Raw genomic sequence first — 15,054 nt, forward strand, 5'->3', positions numbered from 1 at the left:
CTTTTTTGTGGGACAATTTACATACCGTGAGATTCATCTCCTCAGTGATCTTTTAGTAATTTGCTGTATTGTGCAACTGTTAGCTTCACCTAGTGTCTGAACATTTCCACCAATAAGACGGATCTCTTGTACCTGGCTGTTAATCCCATTCCCTGCACCAGCCCACTATGAATCTCCTTTCTGTCTTAGAGATTCGCCTTTTCTGGATGTTTCATGTGAATGGAATCAGTCTTTTGGATCTTGACTTCTTTTATCTACATAACTTTTTGGAGGACCATGTTTCAGTGATTCTTTCCTTTTTATTGTTGAATACAGTTGAGCTTCATGTATTTTTTAGGCTCTGTTGTGAGGAGCCTTCATATTTGATTGGTATATTCTGATAATAAATTGACCCTTTTGTCATTAGGAAATGTTTTATTCTCATAATAATTTTGTCTTAATCTATTTTACTTGATAATAATATAACCCCTCTCCATACATATTCTAATTATTTGCATAGTATTTTTTTCCTAACCATTTATTTTCAATCTGTATTTTTATATTTAAAGTTTAGCTCTTGTAGTCAGCATATAATTGGTCTAGCTTTTTTTTGTTAAATCAATTTGTTAGGGTCTGTAAACAAGTCAAGATGGCGCCTGGCATTTTGCCAGAGGGAGTGGTTTGTGAAGTAACACCAGCGAGCCATTAATGTGGAGATTCCTTATTAGTTGACTGCTGTATCTAGTTTATGTTAATTAAGATAAGCTGTGTGGAATGTATATATACCCCTCCGATCCTACAATAAACGGCTCCCACTCCTGCTGTATCAATGTACACAAGTTGTTTGTCACCCCCCGGTTATTTTGCTGCAGCCGGACTGCGGCATCAATTCATCAGTTTATTTCTTTTATTTGGAATTTTTAGTTCATTAATATTTGCTATAATTATTGACATATTTAGGTGTGGAGCTATCATTTTATTGTTTTCTGTGTGTTCTCTCAGATTTTTTTTTCTCTTTATTTCTGGATTATTGGAATGTGTGTGTGTGTGTATACACATACATATATTTTACAATTCCTTATTAATTTTTCTCTTTGCCTTTGTTCTCAGTATTACCTGTGGGTGTGCACATGTGTAAGTTTAGTGGTTGTGTTAGAGATTACATTCCACATTTTTCACAGTCTGCAGTTCATAATGCTTCTATTCCACATAAAGTATAGAAGGTTTGTAAATGTGTAGTGTAGGTCATATTCCCTCTGCCCTCACCTTCCCTTGTTCTTTATGTTATGTAGTTATACGTATTATATTTGTGTATGGTATGAACCCCACAGGACAATAATTTTTTCTTTAGAAATTTTTATTAAAAAAGTGGAATAAGAGGAAAAAAGCCCCCAGAGTCCCCCCAAACAAACAAAAACAGAAAATTCATATCTTTTGTGTTCACACATGTTTTTACCATTTTGATGCTCTTTATCACCTCTTTCCATCCCCTACCCCCTATTGCTGGGAATTGAACCCTGGGCGCTTAACCACTGAGCCATGCCCCTACCCCTTTCTATTTTTTATTTTGATTCAGGATCTCTAAGTTTCTTAGATCCTTGCTAATTTGCTGAAGCTGGCCTTGAACTTGCAATCCTCCTGCCTTAGCCTCTGGGTTTGCTGGGATCATAGGTATGCACAGCTGCCCCTTGCCTCTTTGTTTCCTTTTGAGGATCTGAGTTTCTTTGGCTGAAAAACTTCCTTTAATTTTTCTTATAGTGCAGAAATTGTCAATAACGAGTTCTTTCTTTGTGCCTTCATTCTTGAAGAATTTGTTAGTGGGATATAGAAGATGGTATTAAAGATATCCTTCAAACTTTTCTGGCCGCCATGGTTCTGAGCAGTCAGCTGCTAACTGAATCACTCTCTTCTGTGAAGTTGCCCTTTTTTTCTTGATGGTTAAGATTTGCTTTTTATCTTTTGCCGCAGTCTGGCTGGGCAGAAAATCACGAGCCACTTAAGCAGGAACAAACTTTATTTTTGAAACTGCCGCCAATGCCCCGAACGCTCCCAGGAAAATTGCCCACCGACACACGTGGTGTTCTCTCCAACCCCAACAGGAAGTCCCTCCTCCGGAATTCCCTCCTACCGCACTTCCCCAACCAATGGGAACTCTCCAAGAGTCCCTTAGCAGGCCGAGATGGACAGCAGGAGTCTAATATCCATATGAATGCAGATCTTAACATAATCATATCATCTCAATGGCTTGTTGGCGGCACCTTTCAACCAAAAATGCCATGCATCATACTACTTGGCTATTCAACCAAAAATGCCATGCATCATACTACTTGGCTATGGCTCTTAGCAATCTTTGGATTTCAACAGTGTGCCTCTGATATTTCCTGGTGGCCTTCTTTGTATGTATCTTGTATATATTTTTGTATTTTTCTTGAATATGTTGAATCTAGTAATATATGTATTTCATCAAATTTGGGAAATGTATAGCCATTATTTTTTCAAATAGTTTTCCTGTATTATTCTCTTCTCTTCTAGGACTCTGTTTGTATGTACAATATTATAAAAAAGGCCCCGAGTATTTGCTAATTTTTACTGCAATTTTTTTTCTTTCTCTTAGTAGATAATTTCTATTGATCTTTTAGTTTACTTGCTCTTTCCTCTGTCATTTCCAATTTGCTCTTAAGTTGACCCATTGTTTTTTCCAGTTCTGGAATTTCCATTTGATTCTTTTTTTTTATTGTTTCTGGTTTTTTTTCCAGGATGTTATAGTTTTTGATTCATCATGCATGTATTTTCTTTTACTTTACCAAAGGTAGCTATAATAGTTTCTTTACAATACCAATCTACTAATTTCAACATCTGGGTCATTCTAGGATTGGTCTCAGTTGATTTTCTGTTAAGAATTTCTTCTGTTTTCTTGGTTCTTTGCATATTGTAAGTTTGGATCTTGTTTAGAACATTCAGACTGTTAAATTACAGAGACTCTGGGTTCTATTATTTTTCTTCAATGAGTATTGAGTGCCTTTAGTATTAAGTCCAGAAATTATCTTGACTCAACAAATGGACAACAAAGTCTACTTATTGGATGGCTCAGATCTTGGATCAGACTGTCCCCCAGCTGAGCTGCTTTGTACTCCATGCTGAGCCGCAGATGTGTAGCTCAGTGGTCAACCAGAGGTGGGCAAAGTTGGTGATACCATCTCAGACTCTTTCCCTTCTTTTCAGTGGATGTTATTTCTCAGATTTAGGCTCTGGATCCCAGATCAGAAAGACATTTCTCCCCACAAACCCCAGGTCCCAGGTGTGAAACCACAAACTCGGGCCATCCTTCTTCCTCCGAGCATGTGTCCCCATCCATTCTCCAACCCTTTCAGGTGCCTGCCTTGAGTTTATGGTTATCTGAGTGTGTCCTATCTGGAGGAGTCTTGGTGTGCTAAGGTCTTTGTATTACTGAAGCCAGTCTTTTGAACTTTTCATTTAAGTAAGGGAGAGACAGATAGTAATCAAACAAAAAAATACATATAACGTAAAGTGATCAAATCAGTTCTCTATTGCTTTCTCATAAACCACTCCCAAAACTCTGAAGCTTAAATGAAACTATATTTATTATTATAACACATACAGCTGTGGGTTGGCTAAGGGCTGCTCTAGGCTGGACTTGGCTGAATTTGTGTGTGTGAGGGTCAGTGGGCTCACTCATGACTCTGCAGTTCCCCAGGGTCTTGCTCTAGGTTGGGCTTGTCCTGGGTGCCTTAGCTGACTTTCTTCTTCATGGGTCTCCATCTCCTTGAGAACAGCAGGCTAGCCAAGACTTCTCTGTCCATCTTGTGGCCATGGTGTAAGTGCAAAAGAGCAGTTTCACACGTGCTCATTTCAGCCTCTGCTTTATAACACGTCTTCTAAAACCCCCACTGACCACAGCAAGTCACATGGCCGCACTCGCATCAAGAATGGGGCCACATAATCACCTCTCAATGAGTGATCTGTAGTCATGTGGCAATGAAGTCAACATGGGCACTGGTGAAGATTTGGGGCCATGAATTCTGCAACTGCAGGAATAAGTGCCTAAGAAAATTAAAGGATGATAGAGAGCCATAAGGGAATAGATGTGTGTGTATAAACATACACAGGTCCTTTTTAAAAAATTATTTTTAGTTGTGGATGGACACAATACCTTTATTTTGTTTTTAGTTTTTTTTTTTTTTTTTTTAAATGTGGTTGTGGGTTTCAAACCCAGTGCCTTATGCATGTTAGGCAAGCAATCTACCACTGAGCCACAACCCCAGCCCACACATGTCACTTTAATACAAAACTTGGAACTAACATGTAATTGTATAGCTTACTTTTTCATTCAGTATTGTAACCATCATGTAAGTCATTTTCAGCCTTTTGACCATTTTAGGCGATGTAAAATTTTTTACCCTCCTCCATTTATTGGGCACTTACCTCCCCATCCCAACCCTTGCCCCTGGTACTGGGGATTGAACCCAGCGCACTCTACCAGTGAACTATATCCCCAGCCCTTTTTATTTTTTATTTTGAGACTAGTTCCCACTAAGTTGCCTAAAATGGGCTTGAATTTGCACTCCTCCTGCCTCAGCCTCTCAGGTTGCTGGGATTGCAGATATACCCCACCAAGCCTGGCTTAAGTGCTTACTTTTTAGAGTACTTTACATGTATTATCTGATTTCATCCTTACAGTGACTTTATGAGGTATATATTGCTACTGTCCCCACTTTACAGATGAGGAAGCTGAGGCACAGAGAGGCTAAATAACTGGCCCAGAATCATATACACTTCATAAGAGGCAGGGGTAGGATGTGGATCTGGGCAGTCTGTCTCAATGTCCATTTTTGTGCATATTTACAAAAGTACCAAAGGGTGTGCCTCCAAATGTCAGTATTTCCTTAGATAAATTCCAGAATTTGTGGTAATAGTGGAGTTGCCTTTGAGGAAGTGTAATTTCCATTCTGTTGCCAGTTGACTGAGCACTGAAGGTTGTTTTGCTGAGCCCACTTGTCCCTCCCACTCCAAGAAAAGGACAGTAAAACCCCGGGGTTGTTGGCAAATGAGTGGAACATAAGCACTAAAGCTTCAATAAGAACGAGATCCAGAGCTGGTGTGGTGTGACCCGTGCAGGGCCGAGAAGCAGCTGGGGCCTGTGAGCTGGTTCAGCCCATGCAGGGCTCAGCATGGCGCTCCACGTGAGCCAGGGATCCAGGCCAGCTCCAGGGCTGAGCCTCACACAGACAGCACAGGGCTCTGTAGACAATGAGGACAGCTCGATGTGTGTGTGTGTGTGTGTGTGTGTGTGTGTGTGTGTGGTTACTGTGGCTCTCCACAACCTGAACAGTGAGGCACGGGAGGCAGGGCGTGAGTTCAAGAGACTGGCAAAAGGTGAAACAACTTAAAGAAGGGGTGATTCTCTGCGAAGTAAATTTTCCAGGTTTTGTCCTTTTTCCACTTGCGTCATTCTGCTGGGCAGGCTGTTCGGATGTTTGTCTGATACTTCCTATGTTGAAACAATGGGGCAGATGTCAGGAGAGGAAGAAATCTCGTTGAGATTTAATTATTGAAGATTTTGGATCAAAATTGTGATAGAGATGAGATTGACCTGAGAATCAAGTTTTCTCTAGATTGGGTGGTTTGGGAGGTAACTGCTTCCAGTGCATGTGTATAGCCACGGGCGGACTCTTACTGCAAGAGTGGTGCTGGATTATCTGTGCATGTTCAGAGTTTTAAGCTACAGTGTCTACAATGTATTTTGTGCCTAATGCATTTTTTCTTTTTTCTTTCTTTAGGTTAGTAGCAAAGATGAAGATTTTCTTGACCTTTCTGTTGATGTGGAGCAGAACACTTCCATTACCCACTGTCTGAGGTAACCTCATGACTTCTGCCTGTGTTTTGAGGCTAGTAAATAAATGGAGAAATATGACCCTGTATTTTTAGGACATAATCTTCTGTGCTCTTAAACCAGTGTAATCCTACTATTTTCTATTTCTTCTTTCCAAAGAGAGATTCAAAATAAATATATGTGTTCTGAGAAGAGTCTTACAAGCAGTGAGAGGATCGGGTAGAAGTCATCAGTCATTAAATTTATTTATTTATTTATTTTTGTTTCAAATATTTTAATTCAAAAAATTAAGTAGTACCTAAAAGATATATCAAATATAAAAAATTAAAAATTGTTCACTTTAGAACCTTTGGTATTAAACTTGAAAGAAGTATCAAGAATTTTAAAATTCCTTTTTTTTTACAGCTAAAAATACTTTTTTTATTAGTTGTTCAAAACATTACAAAGTTCTTGACATATCATATTTCATACATTTGATTCAAGCGGATTATGAACTCCCATTTTTACCCTATATACATAATGCAGATTCACGTCGGTTACACATCCACTTTTTTTACCTACTGCCATACTAGTGTATGTTGTATTCTGCTGCCTTTCCTAACCTCTACTATCCCCCCTCCCCTCCCCTTCCCTCCCCTCCCATCCCCTCCCTTCCTGTCTTCTCTCCCTACGCCATCTACTGTAGTTCATTTAGTCATTAAATTTAAAAAATAAAATTGTGATCTTTAAAATACAGAGGAACGCTTTTGGCTTTCTGCAGTCTCTTTCTTTGTCTTACACTCACTTATGTAAATAAGTTAATAAATATTACAGATGCCTATCATTGCTCTTTCTTTTTCTGAGAAAATCTCTTCTATTATTTAAAAAATTATGCACTTTGAGAACCAGTGAGGGAATTGCCTTCTCCTCCATCTTTTTAGTATTCTATGGAGCTCATTCATGGAGAGTACTTCCTCCTCATTAGTCCTGAGAGAAGGTAAGGAGCCCAGAGTGTGGGCATGCCTGTCCAGGAGTACTGTCCATACGTGTGTTGACTCGTCTGTTGAAATGTGCTCAGAGTCGTTATGTAGACAAGATTCTCACTCCCCACAGCCCTTACACAAGAGGACGTGTGTTCTTGCAGTTTGCCCCGGCCCTGTTGTGGACATGGGGGCAGAGGAGGGTCTACCACCTCAGCCCCCTGCTCCTGCAGCACTTACATTCTAGTGGGCAGACATGGTGACACAGCCCGTCCTGGCAGTGGCTCTGATGACAGAGTGCCAGTGTAGACTGAGTGGCCAGGGTGGGCCTCCCACACAGAGTGCCACAGCTTTTTATAGTGTCGTCACAGGGCACTGTCGATCTGTGTCAGTAACGCTCAGGTGACAGGACTGTTCTTTCAGATACTTGGGTTCCCTGGAACCTTTAGAATAGATTCCAGGGACTTGCTGTGCTGGTTGCCTGGTAGAAAACCATCTTTCAGAGCAGAGTTGCCACCCCCAGCTGAGAAGAGCTGTGGGAATGGGAGCGGTGTCTGATCACTTCCTGTTACCCAGGGCTCAGAGGCTCCTCACCCCCAGTGGACAGTTCCCTGTCAGTTTGGTGTTTGGCTCTTGTCTCCGTAGGTACAGGTGAGAAGGAGGAATTTGTTGTCTCTTTTGCGTGGTGTGCTGTGGGCTAGGACAGCCTCTTTTTCTTCTGCCTGGTTCTGTTCATGGCACATGTTCCCAGCATTCCTGTGGGAGAAAAGGCACTTTTGATATCCCCAAGGTTTCGTGATCACAGGATGTGGGAAATGTTAAGGTTGAATGGACGTTAGCAGATGAGGGGATGGAGGAAAGGCATTATCTGCCCATTCCTCTTCTTGGAGGAAGTTTGGGGTTGGGCAAGTCGACTCTTTCCCTTCCCTTTTGGGAAATCCTAAGGGAAGGAAGCAGTGGCTGTAACTCTGAGATCAGCCAGGTAAAGAACTAGGTGGCTTTGACCTTTGGGGAGCTGTGTTATGAAGAAATTAGTCCAGACTTGTTTCCATGCTTTCTTTTTCTGGAGAAAAGTATGTATTGGTCCTGTGTGCAGGACCAATGGAGAAGGCAGGGTAGAGGCATTTGGAAAGGTTAAAGTTGGGATGGGTGAGTGTGTAATAGCCACCGAATGCCTTTAAACATCATTAGATCCACATCTGAATGGGCCCTTTAGGCCAATATTCCTGACAGCACATTTAACCTTGACCTTCTCACTTTATCTACCCACATGTGGACATCTTAAGAGAAGCTCTCTGCTGTTGCCATTCACCATTGAGTTCTGTGGCAGCTTTCAGCCTGTCCCACCAGAAGGAATTCCCACTGGTGAATGAGCAATTCAAGCTGGCCCAGTAACTTTTTCTATCCCTGAGACCAATGAGAAGGAGTGATGTTGGTCTTTCTTGGCCTCTTTAATGATTTTATTTGGATTTTATTCTTTTTTTTCCCATTTGTTTTTAAAATCAGCCTATGAATTTTCTTGAACATTATCTCCACACATCTCTTTATTATTTTGGTCTTTCAAGTTATTTTAATTATTTTTTTAATAAATCAAACTAAAATTGTGGGATTTGCTGGGTGTGGGGTACACATCTGTAATCCCAGCAACTTGGGAGACTGAGGCATAAGAATGTCAAGTCCAAGGCCAGCCTCAGCAACATGGACCCTGTCTCAAAGGGGGGAAAAAAAAACAGAAAAAGAAAAGGGCTGGGGATGTAGTTTAGTCATGAAGTGTTCCTGGGTTCAATCTCCAGTGCCAAAAAGATAAATAAGTAAAAGTTTGGGAACCAAATGAAAGATTCCTGCCACCTCCCCCCAGAAGGGGTGTAGGTGAAGATTACAGTGTATTTTCACTGAACTTTAGTCCCAGAGAAATGGTGTAACAGTGGTTAAATTCAGGATACAGATCTAAAGAAACTTTAAATCCATACTGTGGCAGAGCTAGAATTCTGATGTTTCAAATCCCAGTTCTGTGTTTTAGACATGATAGGAAGATACTGAAAGAAGTTTCTTTTTTTTTTTTTTTTCCTTTTTGAAAAAGTTCAGGGATGTCCTCAGGCAAAAACTTAAAATATGTGCAGTTCATCTTAATTGTCCTTGCCATGCCTTTTTGGTAGCTTTTCTCTTCCCCTTGAGTGCCTTCTCCTTTCCCTGTGGCTCCTTCACAGAAATTCACTTTTCTCTTCAAAATGTTCAGTGCCCCCAAATCACCTTCCACTTCCTCTTGTGTTCCCCTTACTTAAAATCCCCAGCGTCAGGACATGGGCCATGTGTTAGAGGAAAGCAGCCTTTTAATTGTCCCAAAGCCCTTTCTATTTGAAAAATTAATATTCATTAAAAGAAATTCCTTTTCTACTGTTTTGAGAAACTTCTTTCACATACTAAGTTCGTGTGCACATGCATTCCTATTGCTTATCTATTGGTTTCTCCCTTCTGTTTCTCTGACCTGTGTCCATTCTGGTTATTATTGATACATAGTATCTGACACATAAGCCCTATTTATGGATTTCTTTCTTTAAAATTGCTATAATACTTGAATTAATACTTCTCAATGGTTAGTGTGTATCAGAATCAGCTGGGAAGTTAGTAAAACTAGAGACCCAGACCTTGTTCAAGAACTTCAGAGAGTCTGGGCCTGTCTTTAAAAATATTCTGGTGATTCTGATACTACCAAGTCAGCACCTCTGCTCTAGCTCCTTGCTACTAAGTGCTGGCACCTTGGATATCACCTGGCATCTCATTAGAAATGCAGAATCTCAGGTCCCCACTAAGACTCAATCAGAATCTGCATCTTGACAAGATTACCCAGGGGCTTCAGATGCCTGCTAACATTTGGGCCGCCTGGGGACCGCCATTCTGAACCCTGGCAGCACACTGAAACTGTGGGGGAGTTTGAACAGCAATGCCTAGGTTTTACCTGGAGAAATTCTTGTATATTTGGGGGTGTGCGTGGAAAGAGGCAGGGCGTAATGAGATTTGTAAACAATCCCCACGTGATCTAAAATTTAGAGCAAAGCTTCCTAGTGGCAGGGAACAGGGTAACCGGGGCATGTTGGTCCCCTCAACTCCTGGGTGAATGCGCAGAGGTTGGCACCAACAGAGCCCCATGGTGGGAGCAGCTGCATCAGTTTACCCAGTGTGCTTCTCAAACTGTGTCCATTTCCACGTGGATTCTGATGTGAAAATTATCAGAAAGCATTGATGGAGAATTTCTTTTATACAAAAAAGTTTTTGAACTATTATGTTGAATTAGTTTAGATTCTAATTGAAAATGTATTAAATATAGACATTAAAACTTGGACAGGGTAGCTGTCTGTACGATATATAATTGCCTTTCTGTGTGGGAACGTGGTCTTTGTCTATTTAATCCATCTTGTGTATGAGTTTCCATAAGATCAATAGTTTCCTGTATTAAGGTGGGCATTTCTTATTAGATTTGTTCCTAGAGTGTATCTTTAAATAATGTTTGCTACTATAACTCTTTTGAAAGAAATGCAAAGGCTTTGTGCCCCACCCCGCTCTCTGTACTCCTGTAATGTATCACAGAGCTCTGCCATCTCCCTCCCCTTTGACTCTCTCCTTGAAAATACCTTCCATCTCTGTTGCTCACTTTGCTTCTGGCAACCATCAGCCTATACCAATAGACATGTTCTGCCTTAGTTTGCTGCTGTTCAGCCCCTTTTCCTGACCGACCCTCATTTTGCATTTCTTAACTCAAATACCGAGAGAGCGTCACCATGTCTTTTGTGGCAGTGGGTTTCCAGCCAGCTGGAACTGGGCATGATGGTGATTGCTTGTAAACTGGGTCTTTAAATCAGTACAGGTTGAGCATCCCTTATCAGAAATGCTTGGGCCCAGAAGTGTTAAGGATATGGGGATTAGGGACGCTTTTCCTGTACTAACCTCTACTTATCTGGGCCTACAGAGAACATTTTTGGAGACATGAGGATAGAAAGTGTTTAATTCCTTATCTTTGCTGTGCTTTCCTTGGCTGTGCTGATATGGAGGCTTGTCTGTGGGAGGTGTTCCATGGACATGAATCTTCACTGAGGCCTGTCCTCACCTCCTGCTGTGCAGCTCTGCCATCCCACTCCAGCCAATCCTGTGCAACTAAAACACAGTTTCACAGTGCTGACTCAATTAAAGTTCTTCATTCAGCTAATTTTGAGTCTGTTTATGCACTAAGCACTTGAAATCTGAAAGTTGAGTATAATTGCCTTCTAAATGGTTTCCTTGGCTTACGAACCCCTCTGTCCTTCTCTTCAGTGCTGCCCAAAGTGGCATTTTTGCAAAGCATTGTCTGATGATGGCTTTTCCTTGATGAGAGCTGTTGGTGGGCTGCAGAGCCACAGGGTCCATGCCAGCCTCGAGGTAGCATCCTGGGGACTGTGCTACTCACTGCAGAGGCCATTCCTGCCACACCCTCACCCCATATTCTCACCTTAACCTCTGTGCCTTGTGTCCCTGCCTCTGCGCTGTGGCGTTCCTTTGCTGTTGTCCCCTGGGACACACTCCCTCTGTGAGAACCTAACTTGGATTTTGCCCATTGAGGAAACAGCCTGAATTTCTCCAGATCAAGTTCATCTCTCTTTTTTTCTGAACTATTTCCCTTTCTGTCTTTGGTTGTTCATTCATCTGGCCGCTAACTGTTGTCAAGCGCCATTATGGGTCAGGCTGGGCATATGGCAGTGAGTGAGACAAAGCCACTGCCTGCTTACAGGAGAGGAAGTGACCAGATGAACAGAAGGAAGGTTTCAGAGGGGCAAACAGGTGCTGAAGAAAGCCAGACAGCCACATGGTAGGGGCTGGGTGGTCAGGGAGGTCCTCTCCAAAGAGCATAGTTAGGCTGAGCTCTGGCTAGCCAGCCCAGCAGCCATGCAGGCCTCGGAGAAGAGCTCTGGGTGCTGAGGAAGTAGCAGGGCTAGAAGAGTATATATAGCCCGAGGCTCCAGCAGCTGAGGCAAAGAGGTCAGAGGAGTAATGGGCCCTCATGACCACAGCCTGTAGCTATGGCAGGGAGTTTGACTTACTCCTCAGTGCTGCGGGCAGAGGAACTATGTGTATAGCTTGTTGTGATTTTTTTTATGGTGAGTGGTTATTAGGAATTGAACACAGGGGCACTTTACCACTGAGCCATATCCCCAGCCTTTTTTATTTTTTTATTTTGAGAAAGGGTCTCACTCGGTTGCTTAGGGCCTCATTAAGTTACTGAGGCTGACCTTGAACTTGAGATACCCCTACCTCAACCTCCCACGTCACTGGAATCACATGCATGTGCCACCATGCCCGGCCCATGTCCATTGCTTTATGTCTTGGCCACACCAAGCATTTCATATGATCAGTGGCTCATTTGCTCATGGCTCTGTTAGTCTATGAGTTATATGAGGGCAGTTATTCTCTGTGAATCCCCAGGACCTAGTCCAGAAGACTGTTTGGGGATATAAGGAATGAGCAATTTGTGTTTTCTTTGATTTTTTTTTTTTCTGTGTAGAGCCATTAACACCCATTTAAATGCCATTTTCTATGTAATAAAATCTGATCATTCTGGTAATAGGACACTCTGAATAAGGAAATGTCACAAGTATTTTCAAAACCATAGAGTATTATTATATTCTCAATGTTCTTTTTCAGTCTTTTGAAACAGACCACAAAAATGTTAAGTAGAATCTTGACCAGAAAAGAAAGGCCGTGACATTTAAAAAATGAAAACCTTAAGTAGCAGAGTAAAACCTTGTGATAAGATGAATACACAGAGAACAGATACAATGCCTTTTGTTCTCTTAAGTAGGCAGGCTGAAGTTTTTCTCCTCTTGGGGGTGTGGGAGCCGTGGGGGATGGGGTGGGTAGAAGGCAGTCACCTCCTGGTAACTGGGGGTTTTCTTAGTTCAAAGTAAGGGAAGTTACATGTGGTTAATTAATTAATTTATTTATTTTGTACCAAGACTTGAACTCAGAGGTGCTTAACAGCTGAGCCACATCCTCAGCCCTTTTTTGTATTTTATTTTAAGACAGGGTCTCACTGAGTTGCTCAGAGCCTTGTTAAATTGCTGAGGCTGGTGATCTTCCTGCCTCAGCCTCCCTAGCCACTGGGGTTATAGGTGTGAGCTACTGCCCCCAGCTATATGTGGTTTAAATTCCACTGTCTTTACTATTGTGGTCTTTGAAAATGTTGACCCTCTGCAAGTCTTTAGTAACTGCACCTTCTATTTTATGTGGTTGCCTTTTTCAGACCTGATGAATATTAAGGAGGGCTTTTACTGCAGTAGTTTTCTGTTACAATTTTCAATTTCCAGCTTACAGGTATTCTCTGTTAAGTCCTGATGGTTTTTTTGTTTTTTGTTTTTCCCCCTGAATCTGTTGGCAAGCCTAGTTTATATCTGTGTTCCATTAAATAAAGTTGTATTTTAAAGTCTCTTGGTGAAGTGGTGAACTTGTTAACACAACCCAGTAGACATGCTCTAATGGCATAATGGCCCTGCTGTTACGAGGGATCTTCTCTGATTACTGTTTTCCCTACTTCCACTTGAAAGTCACTCTGCAGGTAATAGCGGGGTGTAAACCGTAGAATGCCAAGTACATTGGACTCCCCCCCCGTGCCGGGGCATGGAACCCAGGCCTTGCACATGCTAGGCCAGCACTCTACCACTGAGCTGCATCCCCAGCCCATTTGGACTTTTTAAAACATGAAAATATTTTTCTCTGCAGAGACTTCAGCAACACAGAAACGCTGTGCAGCGAGCAAAAATATTATTGTGAAACATGTTGCAGCAAACAGGAGGCCCAGAAAAGGTACGTAAAGGATTTGGCTCCAAAGTAGCTTTGTGACACGGGTGGCATAGGTGGGCACACAGCTCTGGCTGTGGATCTCAGCTTCACAGAGCTGTTCAGGTCCTTCCTCACTAGGGAAACGTGGACAGGAGTGCTGGCTTGGAGAGCTGTCTGTCCGATTGTTTGCTCACTTATTTAGTCACTCACTCAACCAGTACTGAGCGCCACGGTGTGCCAGATATTATGCTGGGTACACAAGTGGGGATCAAATATAATCCCTGTCCTCTTAATACATTAAAGATAAATGCATTTAGCACAGTACATAATGTAGTAGACACCCAATATTATTGTTGTTAGTATTATTTAGACATTGGGACTTCTTATTTACAGGGATTTAAAAAAAACCCATCATCTAATAAGAAGTTGTGAGGGAGTCAAGGACACATCAGTTACAGAGCTAGGCGGTAAGAAAGTTATTGTGTTCTTAATTGATATAGAACCCAGAGCTCCCCATCTTTTTGCTAGCACCTGACAGTTACAGTTTCTGGACACTCTGTGATAACCGTTTGTTCCTCCTTATCTGCCCCCAGAAGCCAAGATGCTCAGTGTTTTAGTCATCCCATGAAGCCTTACTGCAAGTTAAATTTTATTATTATTATTATTATTATTATTATTATTATTATTATTATTATTTCTTCCTGCTGGTTCTGGAGTTTCCAAGGTAGCTCACACATGCTCAATACTTCTGTTTAAAACCCTTGAGGGTCTGGATCAAGATTGAAATAATTTTTCTACCAGCCTCCTTAGCCCTCCACCCCAGATATGAACATCTTTCCACATTTCAACAAAACTTACAAAAGGCCCATCAGTGTCTCAGGCAGCAGTGGAGGTAGCAGGCAGATCTCTGTTAGTGGACAGGGAGCTTGTCTCTGCTTCCCATCTTCTTGGTCTTCTAAGGCAGACGGCATGAAGAAGATTGCTGTTCAGCCCTGCAGGGTTTTTTAAATTTGTTTTTTAATACTTATTTATTTTTTTTAGCTGTAGGTTGACCTTTATTTTATTTTTATGTGGTGCTGAGGATCGAACCCAGTGCCTCACGCCAGCTAGGCAAGCACTCTTCCTCTGAGCCACAACCCCAGCCCATCTTTATTTGTTTTACTAGTAATTGAACCCAGGGACTCTACCACTGAGCTACATCCCTAACCCTTTTTACTTAATTTTTTTTAATTTTGAGACTGGGCCTCATTAAGTTGCGTAGGACTTCACTAAGTTGCCGAGGCTGGCCTGGAACTTGCAATATTGCCTCTGCCTCCTGAGTTCCTGGGATTACATGCTTGTGCCACCATGCTCAGGAGCCCTGAAGGTTTGATGCATTAAAATGTCACATGTTCCTATAAAAGAGGGGGCTCCCCATAATTCTTTGACTGATGTTTTTATTTTGCTTCTTTTTATGAACAA

At 41.8% G+C, this 15,054-nt stretch overlaps 1 protein-coding gene across 2 annotated transcripts in view; it reads left to right on the forward strand.

Moving 5' to 3' along the window:
• Usp46 (ubiquitin specific peptidase 46) overlaps window positions 1–15,054 on the forward strand; it is a 63,409-nt gene that overhangs the window by 39,309 nt on the left and 9,046 nt on the right. For both annotated transcript variants that reach the window (XM_026387423.2, XM_026387432.2), the window contains 2 exons: window positions 5,778–5,854; window positions 13,534–13,617. In XM_026387423.2, the coding sequence (XP_026243208.1) occupies window positions 5,778–5,854; window positions 13,534–13,617 (161 nt within the window). The remainder of the gene's footprint in view (window positions 1–5,777; window positions 5,855–13,533; window positions 13,618–15,054) is intronic.

Source organism: Urocitellus parryii, chromosome 10 (genome assembly GCF_045843805.1).
Source record: "Urocitellus parryii isolate mUroPar1 chromosome 10, mUroPar1.hap1, whole genome shotgun sequence".
In the NCBI taxonomy this organism is placed as follows: Eukaryota; Metazoa; Chordata; class Mammalia; order Rodentia; family Sciuridae; genus Urocitellus; species Urocitellus parryii.